This window comes from Oreochromis aureus, linkage group 12, assembly GCF_013358895.1.
Source record: "Oreochromis aureus strain Israel breed Guangdong linkage group 12, ZZ_aureus, whole genome shotgun sequence".
NCBI classification, from domain to species: Eukaryota; Metazoa; Chordata; class Actinopteri; order Cichliformes; family Cichlidae; genus Oreochromis; species Oreochromis aureus.
The window spans coordinates 37,381,775-37,402,335 of NC_052953.1; the positions used below are offsets into that span (position 1 = coordinate 37,381,775).

The window sequence follows — 20,561 nt, forward strand, 5'->3', positions numbered from 1 at the left end:
AGTAGGGCAAAACTTTTGTGGCCCTGAAGTTCTAATCCCCACAACATATAGATAGATTAATAAGCAAAATTTTCTGTTTAAGATCTTTGGGGTTGTTGTTTGAGTGCTGGGTTGATTGTGTCAGTTAGGTTTGGGTTGTTTTCTTATTTTAAAAGAGGGAGTTTTAGTAAACATGGACATGTCTAGAATTGGGCCCTTTAAAATTGTAACAGTGCACTTAGAGAAAACCTGTCAGATGATTATGTTTTGTGTTTTGATGAGCTAATAATCAGCTCTCTTTTTTCTCATTTTTTGTAAGCAGGCCTGCAACAATTAATTAACAGCGTTTTTTCAGGAGAATAAATGTAAGGTGGGCTTTTTCAGATTACAATTGGCTGAGGAGAAGGCTACCGGCGGGGACCTGGAGTGCCGGTCTAAAAGGATTGCGGCGTGTCAATCCACACTAAAATGATAGACAAGTGTTTTACTTTTGAGTGAATGACTGGACTGTGACTGGACTGACAACTGGACCAAAGTTGGCATGAATAAAGGGGGACAAACAATTGACTAAGTTGGGGAGAGAAAGGGGATGCTTTGCTTTGTTTTGTTTTGCTTTTGGCACGAGGAGGAGAGAGACCATAGAGGAAGAGTGTAGTTCCACATGAGTGTGGAGCTGCAGACTTAATTTAAATTTTTTGGTTGCTGATTTTGGGTTGCTGGTGTTCGCTTTAAGTAAATTGTGTGTTATTGGCGGGGTTTAGATTATGGTAGTAAATTATATAGTGGGGAAATGGCCAAAAGGGGAGAAACTTTTCGATATAATTCATGTTACCATTAACAAAATAGGCCACAGTACAAGTCAATTAAATTTTATATAGGAAAATAATTACAATCAAAGTAATATTTATGAGTCACATAGGGGATTGCTAGACTTTTCATATAAAATGCAGTTATAGAATAACAAACACTTGTCGAAGTGACCAAGGTTTTTTCCTTTAAAACAGGAGCAAAGTAAGGAAAGCATATATTTTGGTTAAGTCTGATAAAGTATAATTAGAATGTACCGTTACATTAAGAGGAGCAAATGAAATTAGAATATGCTGCATCAAGAACATGTTATATTTGACATATGGGGGGTGTCAAGAAGGGGGGATTTAAGTTTTAATTTGAAATAAGGGGCTTTATGATCATGGCAGGACCTGGTGGGAGTTTGTTTTGGTTATGATAAAATTTACGCATAAGTAATTGCTTCTATGCTTAAGCTTAATTGATTAAAAATGTCTGTTTTCTGTTTGATGATTTAGTAGAATAAGCGGTCATAATGATTTTCTTCTGATCTATTGTGAAAGGTGACACAAAGGTCAAAACAAAATGCTTACAGACATAGATAACATGAAGGTTCACTTGTAGGTGAGAGTTAAGACACATTTTGCTTGGAAACTTTTGCACTTGCAACAGTTTTTTTAATGCACGCTTACGGACATAAATATTACGTAGATTGATTTGTGGGGTAGAGGTGAAAAACATTTTGCTTTGTTTTTGCTTAGCAAGCAGTGATGGTGTGATAGATAAGCAGGCCCTGAGTACAGGACGTGCTTGAGATGATCAGATAAGAGAAGAAGAGAGTTTCTTAAAAGGGTGTCAAAGGTTGTTAAAAGTGTCGCTTACCCAAATGAATAAAATTGAAGATTATATATGTATAAATGATAGACCCTAGAACATGATAGGTTGTTGTGGAGATCAAAGAAATATTTTACTGATACTATTCATAACCATCATGATTACCATTGCATTAACCAGGATTTCATCAAAGCATTTATTGAAGCTGTTGGCATTACGTTAAAACTTGTATTACAGGTGTTATCATAATCACATATTAACCTTTTTGTTTATATCCTTTTTATTAAGCTTTGAGTAGTGGCATTTAAGTAAAACATTTATTCAATATATTACACATATAGTTTCAGTTGTGTACGTGCTGGCCTTCTGTCTGGGGGATAGGTTACAAGTTTTAGCTGAAGAGATGAGAGGTGAAACTGAGTGCATCTGAGGTGGACACATACACACGCACACGCACACACACACAGTAGATAGACTCATTTCTAGGTAAGACTTCAAACATATTTTGCTTGTAACTGGATTTTGTGCTTGCATAAGTGACAGTTTGTTCTAGGACGTGCGTCTGCTGGAGACGGAGAAAATGATGTTTTTAAATGTGTCAAAAGTTGACAACAGAAGATTTGTGGTTTTGAAATTTATGCATGTATTGTACCTGTGACAATTTGTCCACAGAGAACCAGAGTTCTAGAAAATGTGTTGTTTAGGAGACTAAAAGCTCATTAGACACAGGCTAAGTGTGGGCATAAAAGATATGAGCTACCTGTTAAAGGGGGCGAAGAAATTAGGCCTAAGTTTTAAGATAAAAAGGTTATCATATATAGAGGATGTTTAGAAAAGGTTGACAAGATATTATAGGAAAAGCTAATTATATCTTTCTTGGGGTTTGCAGGGAGCACTGAGGGAAGTCAGGAATAGTTTTAAATGGGGATTGAAAGAAAATTAAACTGGGTGAAAAGGGGGTGGAGGAAGTAGATTTAGGACAGGTCATAGCTCATTTGTTTGATTTATTTGTTGTGGATAGAAGTAATTATGACAAAATAATAAGGAAACATTGAAAACATACAACCCGTTGAGGGGACAGATAGGGTTGGGCAACTGAAAGGATTGGTTTTGTTTAGAATAACGTGTGTCAGGAGTGTCGTGTGTGAAGGCTAGGAAGAGATGACCCAAACGCTGGACTCACGGTGCAAGATAATGGTGTTTTATTGTCGACGGAGTGAACAAACAGAACAGAAGTAGGAAATGGCTGGTTGGCTGGACGACTGACTGAATGAACGAATGAAGGACTGACTGACTGAAGGACTGAATGGCTGGCTGACTGATCTGAACATACATGCAGAGAGATGACATTAACATCAATGACACGACACTGGACTGGTTGAACTGAGGAACATAAATACACAGGCTGAGTGATGAGTGATTAGAAACCGATGAGTACACAGCTGAACATAATGAACTAATGGTACATGGGAAGAGGACTGAACATAATGCACACAGACCAAGGCTAACACAATAAAACAGGAAGTGAAACAGGCAGAAGATAAACAGTGAACATGAACTAAAAATACTGGGTCAACGACCCAGAAACCCTGACAACGTGTTTTGTTATATTTTAGCTTGTAAGATGGAAGTAAAACTTAATGGGATAAAATTAGGAATTATGTTGTGTTTCTTGGGGAAACACGAAAAGGGGGAACTGTTGAGTTTGAATATATAATCTTAAATGCTAATACGCTGATTATATTGGTTTATATAATAGAGGCCCAACTCTTAGTACAGTTTGTGCCGACAGGACTGACAGGAAACCACATGCTTTTGCAGAAGCCGAAGTGAAACTAAACAGAGTGTTTGATCGAAACGTAAAGTGTGTGTGACGTCAAGATGGAGTATATAAATATAACTAGGCTTCCTGTTTGTTCTTGAGACCTGAGGTTGTGTTTGTTGTGCTTGGGTCTCCATATTCCGGAATATGTAAAATTAAAGATCATTTTAAAGTAAAAGACCACTTTTGAGTCGTGTCTTTTCCGCCATAAAGAATCTAAAGAACCGGATTTAATAGTATGTATGACAGTGGTAAACTGCACATGCTTCTAATAGAATACTTATGTACATGTTTTTCCTTTTGCTTGTTTGTGTGGGGGTTTTTTTTAATAAATTTGCAAGAATTTCAAACAAAAAAAAAAATTAAGAAAAACTCAGATATTAAGTTAAATTTAAGAACCATCCATTTAATGGAAAGCGTCAAAAAATAATATTAGAGGTGTTTTGGAGAAAGCTAAAACCGCCACTTATATCCACGATTTCACTCTAATAGTGTTAACAATAAGATGAGACTAAGGAGCTTGGAATGTAAAGCGTCTGGACTTCTTTAAGTTTCTTGAAGACGTTTCATCCGAGAAGCTTCTTTAGTTCTAATGTCCAGTGGTGGAGAGTCCCAGATTTAAGTCCTAGGGGAGTGTCCTCAAGAGGGCCCTGTTGATCCTCTACCTCAGGGGTCCCCAATCCCAGTCCACGAGGGCCGGTGTCCCTGCAGGTTTTAGATGTGTGCTTGATCCATCACAGCTGATGTAAATGGCTAAATGACCTCCTTAACATGTCTTGAAGTTCTCCAGAGGCCTGGTAATGAACTAATCATGTGATTCAGGTGTGTTGACCCAGGGTGAGATCTAAAACCTGCAGGGACACCGGCCCTCCTGGACTGGGATTGGGGACCCCTGCTCTACCTAATCACACGAGTCAAGGTGTGAAAACGGGTGTAGGTCCCAACCAGCCAAGGTTTTGGGTAAACCCGCTGTGAAACCTAGCCTAGGCCCATATCCTGGGCCAAGATGTGAGTAGGTGTTAAGGCGTCTGGGAAGGATCTCTAAACTGGATTATCGATGGCAGACAGTTGGTGTCGTAAACCACTGCCTCTGTTGAAAGATGGTCATTCACAGTGGACATAAATGGCTTCTTTCACTCCTCTTTTAAACCATCTCTCTTCTCTGTCCAAATCCTCAAAGAGTGAGCTTTGGCCTTTAGATGCAAGTGGACAGCCGAGTCTTGTCCCATCAAGGTGGCTCTTCCATGTTGTGCCATCCATTTGTGAAGTGTCTGTTTGGTCTCTCCAATGTAGAGGTCTGGGCATTCCTCGCTACACTGTATAGCATATGTCTTGATGCATGCTCAATCATCCAGGTACGTAAATCTCCAAAAGTTGATTCTGTTCATCTGGACGTTTTCAGTGGGAGAAACGTTTCGTCATCATCCAAGTGACTTCTTCAGTCTTAGCTGACTGCAGGTTTCCCCAACCTTATAATAAATAAATGTTTCTCCCACTGAAAATACTACATCCAGATGAACAGAATCAACTTTTGGAGATGTGCAGCATATACTACGTTGCTACGTTTATGTTTAGGAGTTTTGTCTTTGGAATGAACCAGTGCTGAGGTTTCCATTCCCTTCAATGCGTACGGCACAGTTCACAAACCGGAAACTGTTATCTTTGTGTCTTCCCTGGTGAACTTGATGTTTTTATCCACAGCGTTAATGTGCGCACTGAAGGATTCCACTTCTTGGGTTTTGATTTTGACCCAGGTGTCATCTACATATCTGTACCAGTGGCTAGGTACTCTCCCTTTGAAAGAGCCAAGAGCCTTTCTTTCCACTTCTTCCATGTAAAGGTTGGCTACAATAGGTGACACCGGGGAGCCCATGGCACAGCCATGTTTGTCCCTGTAGAAATCCTCGTTGTATTTGAAATATGTCGTGGTGAGGCAGAGGTCTAACAGTGTGCAGGTCTGATGGGGGTGAAGCTGGTTCTGTCTTCCAAGGAGCTGTCTTCTTGTAGTCGTTTTCTGATAGTCTCCACTGCCTCTGTGGTGGAAATGCAAGTGAAGAGAGAGACTACATCAAAGGACATCGTGGTTTCATCTGGATCCAGGGTAAGTTTCTGGACCTTGTCGGTGAAGTTGGTGGAGTTCTTGATGTGATGTGGGGTGTTCCCCACAAGTGGTGCTAGGATGGTAGTAAGGTGTTTCAAAATGTTGTAAGTGGCTGAGTTTATGCTACTGACAATGGGTCTGAGTGGCACACTTTCTTTGTCGATCTTAGGTAGTCCGTAAATGCAGGATATGGCATCCCCTGGGTAAAGGGCCGTCAATGATTTTGTCCTTTTCAAGGTCTTGAAGGCAAACTATAACTTTCTTTTTGTAGCTGCTTGTGGAGTCTCCTTTTAAATCTTCGTAGGTATTGTTGTCACTGAGGAGAGTAGTGATCTTTGTGTGGTAATCCGTTGTGTTTAGGACCACGGTGCACCTTCCCTTGTCAGCTGGTAATATAGTGATGTTGTGGTCTTCTTTTCTTGTATTGTGAGGTTAGATGGAGGATCTTTGGCACTGGAGAGGCTGGCTGAAACTTTCATCCTGATTTGCTCTGCTTCTGTTTGTGATAATTTATGAATCTGGATGGCGGTTTCTGTGGCTGTGATGAGGTCCACTATGGGTACTTCAGACCCAGCCACACACTTAGAAGTGCCACCTCGACGGGACAAGGCTCGGCTGTCCATCTGCATCTAAAGGTCAAAGGTCACTCTTTCCAGGATGCCAATGTTCACATTTTGGACAGAGAAGACAGGTGGTTTGAAAGAGAAATTAAAGAAGCCATCTATGTCCACTGTGAACGACCATCTTTGAACAGAGGCGGTGGTTTACGACACCAACTGTCTGCCATGGACTAGAAAACTGTAATATGCAAATTATGCAGGAAACCGTTCCCCACCTCAGACTCAAACACTGCAAATCTCTTCTACTACATATGCAAAAGTCATGTGAAAGAGTATGGAGAGATTTTACAGATGAGAAGCAAAAAAGAGCCGTCAGGTTCTCAAAATAAACCTTAGACTTAAACGTTAAAACAGGCTTTTCCCCGCAGCACGCCCTGTAATAAATACTCACAAAGAAAATGGTGGCTGTTACAATGTATAGTTGCACGCATCGGTCAAAACATTAGACTCCAGGTACACGACGCGACAGCTGAAAACACTTCACGCGTCGAGTTGCCCGAGATTCACAGAATTTACAGAAAACTTAAAATTTTTGTGATTATATATCATTGTTGGGATAATAAATGTCTTACACTGGGATATGAGATTTTGTTCATATCGCACAGCCCTAAGCTGTGTTCTAGTTTAACCAGCCTGATGAACGCACTGACCTTGCTCTTTATCCTCTTCAGTTGTCGAAGATATAACAAAGCGGCGTGAACCTCTGCCCAGCATGGAGGCCATCTACCTGATCACACCCTCAGACGAGGTAAATAAAGCAGTTCCTCTACAGCAGGGGTGTCCAACGCCAGCCCTCGAGAGCTGCCGTCCTGCAGCTTTTAGATGCATCCTTGTTCCGACACACCTGAATCAAATGAGTGGCTTATTATCAGGCCTTTGCCAAACTTGATGGCATACTGAAGAGGTATCCCAACCATTTGATTCAGCTGGTTGGAGCAGCGATGCATCTAAAAGCTGCAGGACAGCAGCTCTTGAGGACTGGAGCTGGACACCTCTGCTCTATAGCCTCATTATGCGATTTTCTTCATTGCAAATTGTTTGTCCATCAAATTAGAAATGACACTTTCCTTTTATTTGAATACTTTACTACAATACATTTAGTTTGATGTTTGTTTTCAGTGATATGTAACTCACTCAACAATGTAGCAATGAATTATCATTCTGTTCATCTTTGCTATTTCAGTCTGTCGAGGGTCTGATTGAGGACTTCAGAGACCCTCGGTCTCCGAGGTACAAAGCCGCCCACGTCTTCTTCACTGACAGTGAGTAGACCAAAATCACACCCACAACATACACGATTTAGTTTTATTTATATAATTCCAAGTCATAACACATGTGGTCTCAGGACACTTTCTATAACGAGGTTAAGACCATATCAGGAAATCCAACGCTACTTTCTTTAACTCGAGGCACGTGTACTGTATTTAAAAATCTTCCCAGGTGTCTTTGGTTTCTGTATTTTTTTCATCTGTCAGTATAGTTTTGCAGCTCTTACTGGCTGAATGATGCTGTTTTGTCTTTGTTTCTTTTTTCCATTGGGAAATAAATACAACTGAATAAATGTAACTGAAAGTAAAATATCCTAAAATTTTAAGTTTTACAAAATTTAAAATAATAAGCAGCTTTTAGCTGCTTATTATAAGCTAGTGTAAGCTATTATAAGCTAGTGTAAAATAGGCTCTTCTTTGAGGAGTCACTATGACTAATAAACACCAGTGCTAGTCCAAAATAGTAGATCATACAATACTGAAAACACATTTTAACAAAGTCCAACATGCCACACTGCAGCTGTGCTTTGTAGATAAGTGGGCAAAGTTAGAGTCATTTAATTCATGGCAAATCCACATGAATATAGTATGCCTACATTTCCTTTTCAAAAAAGGAATCTAATTTGTCAGAGTGAGACAACAACAGGGGCCCTGAACACGCCCTGGTCCTCAAACAGCTACAGATGCATCACATATTTTCAATCATGCATGCCAGTATCACAGTATTTCACTATGTTAAATGACTTTGGTTGTGCTTTTGGCTTTTTTTCCATTCCTTTGGCGTGTTTTAGCCTGTTGTGCATGTGTAATGTCTGCCCAGCTTCCACAGCAGCATCTTGTTTTTTCCCCGCTGTGAAAGCTGAATGAATAAAACACCTCCACAGCAGCGCAGGCTTTTCTTCCCTTTATCTGCTTCAGTGCTATTTTACAAAGTGAATTACGTTTTTAAAGGCAGACACGTTCTCAAAATTTCATGACATTTTGCACACACAGACACAGGTCTGGTGGAAATGTGTGTGTTTTATTAAACTCAGACATGGTCGTTGCAACATGGCTCTATAGCAACACCTCGTTAATGAAGTTGGTCTTTAGCATCGTTTATGCTAGGTGAATGAAATTTGTTACACACATGTTACATCCCAAATGTGGAAAAAAAAAAAGTCTGTTGGCTCGATGATCCAAAGTTGAACTGAATTAAATTGACAATTTTATGGGGCTGATTTGACCATTTCCAGGTATTAGACCATTCCAAACTCCTCCTGGGGATTTTATTGGAATTATTGTTTGGACCTTGAGAGCTGGTCAGTCTCAACTACTGACCTTTTCCATTTTCATTAAATCTGTCTTTGGTGTAAGCAAATTTTTAATAATTTGCCATGGACCAAACCTGGCTGTGATAAGCCTTTGTGACTGAACACATCCATATGGTAATGTTTCATATTAGTCATAGCACCAGCTAGTGAGAACAGGGAGCAGGCAGGTACCAGTTCCACCTGACTGACCAGAACCATCTAAAACGTGGTCATGAAAGCCTTAAAAAGTTAAGTGTTTCTTTTTATTGCCACTTTATTAAGGAGGTGACCCTGACAGCATGATGAACTTTGCACAATATTTACTGTAACTCAAAGACACATTCCAGTCTGCTCCAAATGTCACATGTTTGACAAAAGTCATGCCCTGAAACCAAAAAGTATTCAAAGTATTCACTCGTCTGCCTTCAGACACACATGAACGTGAGTGACATCCCTTTCTTAATCCATATTAATATTATGGGATTTTTTGTCTTTGGCTGTATTTTTAATAATTTCTATATGTGGTATTCCTCTCTTTGACTTTAATAAGCTGCCCATTATTACTGTGAATATGGACAGAAAAACTACCTGTGCTTAATTATACTTTCACCTAAGACTGATTTAATGCGGTTATTTACAATTTTCACTGAAAAAAACCCCACTCCTTTGTTCAAATGTGTATTTTGGACAGAAAAGGAAAAAGAAGCCAGAACAATAAATACCATGTTGAGCAAAGCAGATAAAATAAATGAAACATTTAATTCTTACTTTGTAAAACCTACAGTTTATCTAAGTAAACCAAAATGTTTGTCTTCAATTGCTTGCAGCAATCCCAGACTCTTTATTTGGACTCTTGACCAAATCCCGCGCTTCTAAAGCAATGAAGGCCTTGACTGAGATCCACATAGCCTTTCTGCCCTATGAGTCTCAGGTAAGACAGAGTTAGGCCCGGCCCACCATCAGTCATGATTGATGGGTAACAATACTCTTACTGAATGTTTTGAGATCTTTGTGTTTGTATAATTTGAATACAGATGACTGAATAGTCAATAAAATCTCAGCTGTCTTTCCACGATTTATTGAAGTGAATTACAAGTTGACCTTTCATGCTGCAAGAAAGTGAAGAGAAAAGAGCAACTGATTGTGCTGAAACCATGTAGCACATTTATGACCAGATTTAAGAACACTGCATTATTAATGAGTAGAAGGAGATGAATCAGCTTCTCACTATAGCACAAGGTTCTGAACATTTTACTGATAGCACGTCAATTGTTGAAGCATGTATCCTACATGAAAACAACAGTTTGTCTTACATAATGCTGAAATCAGTCACATGCAATAGTGCATAGTGTCAGGGTCCTGGGTCCCCTGACCCAGCATGTTTAATTCTTTATGATTTTTGTAGTATTGTGCTTGTGAGTTGTATCGTTTCTAGTTTCGATCCGTTGCCCTTCGTGTTTCTCTGTGTCCCCTCTGTTCTGTGTAGTCTGTCTGCATGTTGAGTTTCCCTCTGTGTCTTTCGGTTCTTAGAGTCCTCTGTCTTATGGTTTATGTCTCTGTGTTTCTTAGTTGCTGTCTCCACTGTGCCAAGTTCATGTCTCTGTGTCATACTTCCTGTTTTACTTTGAAGGTCCGTGTCTTATGTAAATGTGTCCTGCTTTGCTCCCTTGTCTCGTCAGTCCTGATTTCTCCCAGCTGTGCTCTCCTTCTGTGTCTCATTCCCCTCGTTACTTCCCAGTGTATTTAAACCCTGTGTTTCTCTGAGTCAGTGTCGCGTCATCCCTCATGCTGTGTGGATCTCCTGGTGTCTCCCTGTAAGTTTAGTGTGTTATTCCCCAGTTTAGTTTACTTTGTATGCTTTCCCAGCCTGTGAATAAAGCTGTGGTTTTGAGTTCATCCCTTGTGTCTACGAGCCTGCATTTTGGGTCCAATTCCTGCCTGCCACATAGCGTTTCATGACAGAACGACGCGACCAAACATGGACTCAGCAGGCTCCGCCCGGGAAGTTGATTTTGCTCGCATCCAAGGTCTGGTGGACCGGATTTCCCACACCGATGATGTTCGGGCCATGACTGTGGGAATCAAAGCCATTGAAGCCATCCTCGAGAATAACCCCACTTTGGTCAACTCAGAGGATTTATGGACTCACTAAACATGATACGTGAGGCCCGGGAGGTACTGCAAGCCGGGAGATAGGCATTTTCGCCCGCTCCCTGTATTCAGTGCGAAGCCACCACCGCTGCAGCATCAGATGGAGCTCTCTGCAACGCAGCAGCGCCATTAAAGCGGAGGGGTTTCACGCCACGGCCGCGAATTCTTCACTCTCCACGTCCAGCTCTGACTACTGCTCGCCTGCCTCTTTCCTCGCAGCGATGTGGGCAGAGGAGGAGGAGTCAGATTCGACCTCTCCGTCATTACCGACAACCGCCAATATCTCCGCTCCCATTTCCAGGGGGAAGCGGCTGCACAGGCAGCGAAAGGTGCCACCGCCAGAACCCAGGACCTCGCCATTGCAAACGCCTTTGGTGAGTGTAAGTGCTACTGAACAGTTTACTGGGTCTGAAGGCCCAAGGTCTGATTATGTTATGGCTGAGAAGAAAAAGACTGCTTCCTTGGAAACAAAGATTTCCCATTTGGGTAACCTAAAAGACTGTTCTCCTCATGCTCCCCCTAGCCATACACATGCAAAGAACTGTGGTAATTCTGTTCCGTTTGAGCCTGGACTAATTAACTCCGTGTCTGCTAGCTCAGAGGATGTTAAGTCAGAGATGATTAATTCTGAGACTGTTTTTCCAAAAGCTGCCCAGCCAGAAGCTCCGTCTCCTGTGTCCCTGCTGGCTACATTCTCACCTCAGCTATCACTCCAGCCTCCTGAAGCTCACTTAGCTGCCCAGCCTCCAGAAGCTCACTTAGCTGCCCAGCCTCCAGAAGCTCACTTAGCTGCCCAGCCTCCAGAAGCTCACTTAGCTGCCCAGCCTCCAGAAGCTCACTTAGCTGCCCAGCCTCCAGAAGCTCACTTAGCTGCCCAGCCTCCAGCAGCTCCATTTTCACCCCTACCATCGCTTCAGTCATCAGTTCGGTCTGCCACTCAGCTGCCCTTAGCGCCATTATCCACACTACCACCTGTTTCTCTTCCACCTCAACCATTACTACACTCAGCCATTCAGGCTGCTACTCAGTCAATCATTCAACCTATTGCCCTCCCATTAAGGCACTCTGTAGCTGAGCCATTAGCCGCCCGGCCCGCAGCCGATTCCGCCACTTCTCCACCCGTTACACCTCCACCACAACCATCACCTGCAGTTCGGCCTTCCCCAGTGCAGTCTCCTGCGGTTCGGCCTTCCCAGTGCAGTCTCCTGCGGTTCGGCCTTCCCAGTGCAGTCTCCTGCGGTTCGGCCTTCCCAGTGCAGTCTCCTGCGGTTCGGCCTTCCCAGTGCAGTCTCCTGCGGTTCGGCCTTCCCAGTGCAGTCTCCTGCGGTTCGGCCTTCCCAGTGCAGTCTCCTGCGGTTCGGCCTTCCCAGTGCAGTCTCCTGCGGTTCGGCCTTCCCAGTGCAGTCTCCTGCGGTTCGGCCTTCCCAGTGCAGTCTCCTGCGGTTCGGCCTTCCCAGTGCAGTCTCCTGCGGTTCGGCCTTCCCAGTGCAGTCTCCTGCGGTTCGGCCTTCCCAGTGCAGTCTCCTGCGGTTCGGCCTTCCCAGTGCAGTCACCTACTTCACCACCGTTAGCAGCCAAGCTCCCACCTGAACCATTAGCCGCTCAGTCCCTAGTCAGCGACACATTAGCTCACCTGGTCCTCTACACATTCAGCCAGGGGTCCCTATACCCTCTGGCTCTACAGCAACACTTGCTGGAAGCTCAGATGAGTTCATCCAGCACTCCGCGGCTCCCACGCCGCCACCTGCCTTCTCCGCTGGAGGGTCCGAGGGGCCCGTTCAGCCACCTGTCTCCGCTGGAGGGTCCGAGGGGCCCGTTCAGCCACCTGTCTCCGCTGGAGGGTCCGAGGGACCGCCCGGCCTCGCCTCATGTCTCCGCTGGAGGTCCGAGGGACGCGCCCGCCTCGTCTCATGTCTCCGCTGGAGGGTCCGAGGGGCCCGTTCAGCAACCCGTCTCCGCTGGAGGGTCCGAGGGGCCCGTTCAGCAACCCGTCTCCGCTGGAGGGTCCGAGGGACCGCCCGCCTTCGTCTCATGTCTCCGCTGGAGGGTCCGAGGGGCCCGTTCAGCAACCCGTCTCCGCTGGAGGGTCCGAGGGGCCCGTTCAGCAACCCGTCTCCGCTGGAGGGTCCGAGGACCGCCCGCGCCGTCTCATGTCTCCGCTGGAGGGTCCGAGGGACCGCCCGGCCTCGTCTCATGTCTCCGCTGGAGGTCCGAGGGGCCCGTTCAGCAACCCGTCTCCGCTGGAGGGTCCGAGGGGCCCGTTCAGCAACCCGTCTCCGCTGGAGGGTCCGAGGGGCCCGTTCAGCAACCCGTCTCCGCTGGAGGGTCCGAGGGACCGCCCGCCCGTCTCATGTCTCCGCTGGAGGGTCCGAGGGGCCCGTTCAGCAACCCGTCTCCGCTGGAGGGTCCGAGGGGCCCGTTCAGCAACCCGTCTCCGCTGGAGGGTCCGAGGACCGCCGGCGTTCGTCTCATGTCTCCGCTGGAGGGTCCGAGGGGCCCGTTCAGCAACCCGTCTCCGCTGGAGGGTCCGAGGGACCGCTCCGGCCTTCGTCTCATGTCTCCGCTGGAGGGTCCGAGGGGCCCGTTCAGCAACCCGTCTCCGCTGGAGGGTCCGAGGGACCGCTCCGGCCTGCAGCACCGCCGCCTCCGGCTACCACACCAGCTGCAGCCTCTTCAGCGTCATCAGCCGCCTGGTCCAGCCGCCTCAGCCTCCACCTCGTCTGGTCCAGCCTCCGCTCCGTCTCCATCCTCGCCAGCTGCAGCCTCCGAGTCTTCAGCGTCGCCTGGTCCAGCTCGGGCCTCAGCGTCGCCTACAGCAGCCTCCTCATCAGCTGCATCACCCACGCCGGCGCCTGCAGCTGTTTCACCCACGCCGTCTCCGGCAGCGCCACCGTCTCCGGCTTCCTCGCCGTCGCCTGCAGCGCCATTCTCATCTGGTCCAGCCTTCGAGCCTTCAGCCTCATCTTCGCCTGGTCCAGCCTCTGCCTCGGCCTCATCTTCGCCTGGTCCAGCCTCTGCTTCGCCGCCGCCCACGCCTGGTCCGGCCTCTGCTTCCGGCTTCAACGTTGCCTGGTCCTGTGGCTGCCACGCCACCGTCTGGTCCTGCCTCGTCTAGTCCTACGCCCACCAAGCCTCGACCAGTACGCCCAACGCTTGAGAGCCGCCGCCGTCTTCCACGCGGCCGGCCTCCAGACCCGTTCTGCCGCCGCCGTCGTCTTCCACGCGGCCGGCCTCCGGACCCGTTCTGCCGCCGCCGTCGTCTTCCACGCGGCCGGCCTCCGGACCCGTTCTGCCGCCGCCGCGTCTTCCACGCGGCCGGCCTCCGGACCCGTTCTGCCGCCGCCGCCGCCCGTCTTCCACGCGGCCGGCCTCCGACCCGTTCTGCCGCCGCCGCCGCCGTCTTCCACGCGGCCGGCCTCCGGACCCGTTCTGCCGCCGCCGCCGCCGTCTTCCACGCGGCCGGCCTCCGGACCCGTTCTGCCGCCGCCGCCGCCTTCCACGCGGCCGGCCTCCGGACCCGTTCTGCCGCCACTTCTCACGTGGCCGGCCCCCTGAACTGACCTGTGTTTGGACTGCTTGCTTGGGCTCCGGTGTTTCCTGTGCCCTGGGTTGTTTTCTGTTTGGTTTTGTTTTCTGTTTGGGCTGTCTGGTGCCAGCCCTTAAGGGGGGGGTACTGTCAGGGTCCTGGGTCCCCTGACCCAGCATGTTTAATTCTTTATGATTTTTGTAGTATTGTGCTTGTGAGTTGTATCGTTTCTAGTTTCGATCCGTTGCCCTTCGTGTTTCTCTGTGTCCCCTCTGTTCTGTGTAGTCTGTCTGCATGTTGAGTTTCCCTCTGTGTCTTTCGGTTCTTAGAGTCCTCTGTCTTATGGTTTATGTCTCTGTGTTTCTTAGTTGCTGTCTCCACTGTGCCAAGTTCATGTCTCTGTGTCATACTTCCTGTTTTACTTTGAAGGTCCGTGTCTTATGTAAATGTGTCCTGCTTTGCTCCCTTGTCTCGTCAGTCCTGATTTCTCCCAGCTGTGCTCTCCTTCTGTGTCTCATTCCCCTCGTTACTTCCCAGTGTATTTAAACCCTGTGTTTCTCTGAGTCAGTGTCGCGTCGTCCCTCATGCTGTGTGGATCTCCTGGTGTCTCCCTGTAAGTTTAGTGTGTTATTCCCCAGTTTAGTTTACTTTGTATGCTTTCCCAGCCTGTGAATAAAGCTGTGGTTTTGAGTTCATCCCTTGTGTCTACGAGCCTGCATTTTGGGTCCAATTCCTGCCTGCCACATAGCGTTTCATGACACATAGCCTTCCATGTGTTGAGTTTAAAAACAATATTTTTAAGATTTAAAGAGAAATACAGTTCTCTTCAGCACAAGTGTTCTTGTGCTACAGCGGCAATCTTAAACTAATATGAAAGTTTAGAGTTCAGCCACTGCAGAAAACTGTATCCTGTCAGTTATGTTTTACATACTATCCTACTCAGTGGAGCAGTTGTACTTTGCAATCCATTAAGTTTTGGTGAATTAGTGTTTAAAAAATGTCGATCCACACAGCTTATGTTAATGGTTTTGCCATCATTTTGATCAGTAAACACTGATGTAGCAGCATTTTCAGAACATAATTCATTTATTGAAAACAAAGAGTAAGAGACTAACAAAAAACCCTGCAGGCATGAAACGACTGAATACAGCAAAATATTTTTTTGTTTTTTTTACTGTGCTTTTTTCTCAGTGAGTATTATTACTAGTTGTACTCCTGTTTGAAACTGACTTTCAAGCTGGGCTGACTGCTCGTGTTTCTTGCCGTAGTGCATTCAGTGTTCGTCTGCAAATGGGAAGCCACAAACACAACTTCATATTATTATTTTTTTATTCAATATAGCCAGTATGTCAGCAAACAGTTTAATTCATGATCGGTACACTGGATGAATGTAAGTTTGATGTTTTAGTGTGTTTTAACTCAGTTACCTCAGGAAGTGGAAATTGTACAAATGTTGCTGTAAAAGGAGGTGGGAATCACCAGCCAGCTCAGCTTGGGCAACATACTGAGCCCAAGTTGTTGCCCGATGCATCCATTGGAGTATGAAGTGTGTAAACGTTAGACAGAAAACACTTCAGTCGAAAAAAGCGTGAATGGGTGAATGAGGCGTTTTGAATACTCGGGATAGAAAAGCTCTCTGTAAGAACCAGTTTGTTTACAATTTAGCCCATGTTAAGATATTATCACAATACTTCACTCAGGATACAGTATCATTGGGAGTTTTGCAGTAACATGTATAGCAATTTATTACCCATTTTTAGCTCCAAATTATGTCCTCAAAGTTTGTTTGTCAATATTTGTTTTACACAATAAGATAAAGTTAGCTCAAATCTGCAAAGATCCAAGATCATCAGTTCAAACAATTGTACAGAAATCCCAGTTATTTGGATGTGTCACTACTTTACAAAGGTCTTGGAAAACCCAAACAATCACCCTCAATGACAGGACATTGATTAGGAATGTTTAGGCACAACCAGTAACCACCCAGACTCAGGCCTGCATTAAACTGGGAACTGCTGTAACACTGAAACACTGTGTACATGGGAGGTGTTGGGGATATATCCTGTAGTTTTGCCTCTGTATATCACTATACAATATTAAATATTAAATAAAATAGTCAGCCCAGTTATTATCCAGTTATTTCTGAGCCTGTGAAAACTGGGCACTATGTAAAGAAATGGCTTTAATTAGTTAATGCTGAAATTCAGTTCGATTAAAGCTGAACCCCTGCACTTCAGTCGAGTATTGCTGAGTCTAACATCCAGTGCTGTGGTGCAGAGGGGAAACTATCCAACTGTGTGTCATCTTTGTACTGTTTTCTGTTGTCAGGTCTTCTCCCTGGATAAAGTGGATGCTTTCCAGGACTTCTACAGCCCCTTCAAGGCTGACGTGAAGAATAACATGCTCGAGCGTTGTGCTGAACAGATTGCCACCCTCTGTGCCACGCTAAAAGAGTATCCAGGAGTTCGATACAGAGGGTGAGCTCTTTTTCATTTTTTTAAAGACTGAATTGGGTCTCTATTTAAAAAGTCATGGGCTGTATCCCAATTCAGGGTCTGCAGCCTTAAAGTACGCAGCCTCAACGGTCCTCAAGGGCCGCGTACTCAAAGACCGCTAAGGCCGGAAGTGCGAGGCTTGTGAAATGGGACGGTCTAGCCTCCGTCACACTGCCCAGGTTGCCTAGCAACCATGATAGCTGGAAACGTGTGGTTGACAGAAATGAAGGAGAACATATTTTGTTCATTTGTTTGTTTGTTTCTGCACGAGCTTTGTGTGATTTAATAAGTATCTGAGGCTGAGACCACAGGACTGTAAAACATGATTGTTGGCCTTCATATCTGTACTGAACAGTCATTTAAGATTAGCTAGTAAATAACAATTAGTTAATGTTGTTCATGAGACTAAAGTCAGTGTAAATATGATATAGCCAATATTATAGTTATTATATTAATCATTATTAGTTATTACAGCACTGAGTTTGAAGTCTCAAATCAAATCACTTTTATTGTCACATCACATGTGCAGGTACACTGGTACAGCACATGTGAGTGAAATTCATGTGAGTGAACTCTGTGTCAAATACTGAGCTTCAGTAAAGATTCAAGCTGCAGTTATTTATAAGTCCTATCACCTCAAATCTTCAGTCAAAGACAAGTATCTCTGACAGTGTATATACCGATGTATTATATATAAGAGACAAACATTGTTCTTTTAATATGTTGGCATTACTAAATTTGGCTCAATGCTTACATATATGTGTAAAAAGCAAATGTACGAGCTGTGATAACTGTTTCTGATAGAATGAAGATCAGACTGATATATTAAATATTCCTTTATTGGGTGAGAAAATCAGACCATGTCATAACTGCTTTAAGTCACACAGAATAGATATCAGAGCCTTAAACAGGCTGACTTCTGCTAAATGGGTCAAACTGGGCAGAAAGTCTACAAACACATAACATCCTTATAGAATATGATGTAACACTATAGATCAACTTACCTCAGAATATATAAAGCATATAAACAATTACAGCAATATGATGCAACAAACACAGCAGTGCTACTAATCCAAAATACTCAAAGCTTCATAGAACTGAAACAAACATTTATTTTTAGCTCCATTCTGCTGCTGATACATACTTTAGGTTTCTGAATATTAAACTTGTTGCTGCCTTTCATAGTGTGTAACTTGAAGGCCCTGAGTACTTTCTCCCACACTGAAAACACTGGAACGATAACATTATTTGAACATTACCTAATAAGACTGATTCAGGACAGACAATTAGTTATGTTAAACTTTCCTAGCAGTCCTTCACAAACAGGGAACAGTCTGTCTATTCTCTCCATCTGTCAGCTGCTGCTGGCTCTTCCTCCTCCTCTTCCTCACACACTGCTGAGTTTGTCCTGGTGGATCATCAGGGTGCAAAGCCTCACAGATGATGTGCAGCAGTGGGTCCCTCAGTCTGTCCTCACTCTGGACACTTGCAGTTGTCACACATGGAAATCAAATGTGTGATAAGCTGCAGGATTCAAACACAAGTGTAACTTATAAATACATGTTCATACTTTTATTCCACAATCAGAGAGAAAGAAACAGAGAGAGAGTGCAGGACAGACAGACAGGTGACAGTCTCAGGTGTACACACTGCTACAAAACAGCACAAGAGAAGGAGGATTTAGTGTTTGTGTTATTACGAGTGCTAAACAAGAAGAGTTCCAGATGGTCCAGTGGACACATGTGTGACTCCTGTGATTAAAGCATCTTTCTTTCAGCTTAACGAGTGAACCGTCAGCTCGTTCAAACACACGTTAAAGTCCGTTTGGCTCGACACCACCGAACAGAGGCAGCAATATAACATAGCTAACATTAACAGTGCAGTGAATCCTGCTTGTGCCGTCATATTCAGGACTGCAAACCGAGCAGCATCACTGACTTTCAGCTTGTTGTGTTTGTGGATATATGACTGACTTTAATTATCCATAAAATCATCACATTCTCTGTAAGATTAAGGTCGACTAGATATATATATATATATTTTAAAGTAAAGGCTTTAAAACCAAGTAAACGCTGAAAGTACAAACATCACTAATGTCACATAACTTTGCCGACATGTGGCCAACAGTAATGTTTTAATGTTCTTCATTATTAAACATTTGCACATAAATAAGTGGCATATTATTCAGTACTTACTTTTAACAGTTCAGTCTTCGGCCGCTCCGCGTCTGCCGTCTGCGGCAAAATTATCCACACCGACTGCCGCGCTATGAATTGTGGGATATGTTGGGCCACGAAGGCTACATTGCCACAGCCTTAAAATTCAGGGAAATGAAGGACGCATTTGAGGGCCGCATTTCAAGCAGCCCTTGAATTAGGACAGCCTTCGGCGCGCCGCTGTGACGTAATCGGCCTTAAAATGCTGCCTTTAAGGCTGCAGACCCTGAATTGGGATACAGCCTATGATCTCTGATCCTATGGGTCTACCCCAGTGGGCGGTGCAGAGTTTGGATGGAGCCAAAGGGGATTTGCCTAGAGAGGGACTAACTGCTTCTCTCCTCCGGGTGTCTACCCTGCCTCCTCTGATAAAAAATCAGGAGCCCTGAGCAGGCTCAGTGCTGTTCTGACCGTTCCCTCAGTGCTGTTGGAATACAACTGGAGAATATAGCAGACTGTAGCTTTAGCAGGAGCAAAGCACTTGGATTATATTTATCTAATCAGCCTGCTACAAGCTGATGCTGACTTTGTTCTGATCTTTGTGAGGAAAACATTTGAAGAGGATGAGCACAACCAGATCTGAAGATTCACTTATCTAGCAGCATTCCTTGGAAATTCAATCCCCCAGGAATACAGTGGAAATCCAAAGTCTCTTGAATCTGTAATCTGTAATCTAACACGACACAAATGAGCAGAGAAAAATAGAGTAAAAGCATCAAAACCAATTTGCAGCTTCACAGTTTGTGGTCGATCCCTCTGGTGTGGTCTGTGCTTCAAATTCCAACTTCTTATTTCCAATCTTCTGACCTGCTCATCTTGCAGAACAGAATGGGAAGAACGACTTATCTCCTCTGCACAACACTTTTGTTCTTCTGGACATTACATCATTCGAGATGGCCTTAGTCCCACTGTGACATCCATTCACCGTTGTGGACACCTAATGACCCGAAGTCCAGCAGCACCTCAGCTTCCTCTCTGTGACTTTTCAACAAACATGATTTGAAACAAAGTTTAAAATGTAAACTTTAATATCACTTCATTTCATTTTCTGTCTTTGTATGATGCACTTTACAAGATTTTTGTGTGTGTGTCAGTCATAATATACTCAATACAATTTCTTTTCTCACTCACTCCCTGCTTCCCATCCTACACACACACACACACACACACACACACACACACACACACACACACAAACTTGTTTAAGTCTAGATTATGTCTACACACACACTCATTTCAGAGATTACACCTCTGATCAAGAATGAAGATGTTTCATTATTAGCAAAAGCACATTTAGACTCTGTTTTCATCACTTTTAACATGAAAGGCTGGATGTTAAGGCCTTTTACCCTCTCTCACATGTGATGGGAGGTGAATCATGGGACTTCAGTCTCTGCCTCAGCTTTCTTGACAGGGTGGTGTATACATCTTCCTCAAAGTAGACTCCTCTACCAGAAGACAAAGAGGCTTG

General features: G+C 44.6%; 1 protein-coding gene across 2 annotated transcripts in view; it reads left to right on the top strand.

Moving 5' to 3' along the window:
• Positions 1-20,561, top strand: part of stxbp1b (syntaxin binding protein 1b) — a 74,885-nt gene that overhangs the window by 18,970 nt on the left and 35,354 nt on the right. For both annotated transcript variants that reach the window (XM_039621117.1, XM_039621118.1), the window contains exons 4-7: positions 6,814-6,890; positions 7,326-7,404; positions 9,530-9,633; positions 16,708-16,856. In XM_039621117.1, the coding sequence (XP_039477051.1) occupies positions 6,814-6,890; positions 7,326-7,404; positions 9,530-9,633; positions 16,708-16,856 (409 nt within the window). The remainder of the gene's footprint in view (positions 1-6,813; positions 6,891-7,325; positions 7,405-9,529; positions 9,634-16,707; positions 16,857-20,561) is intronic.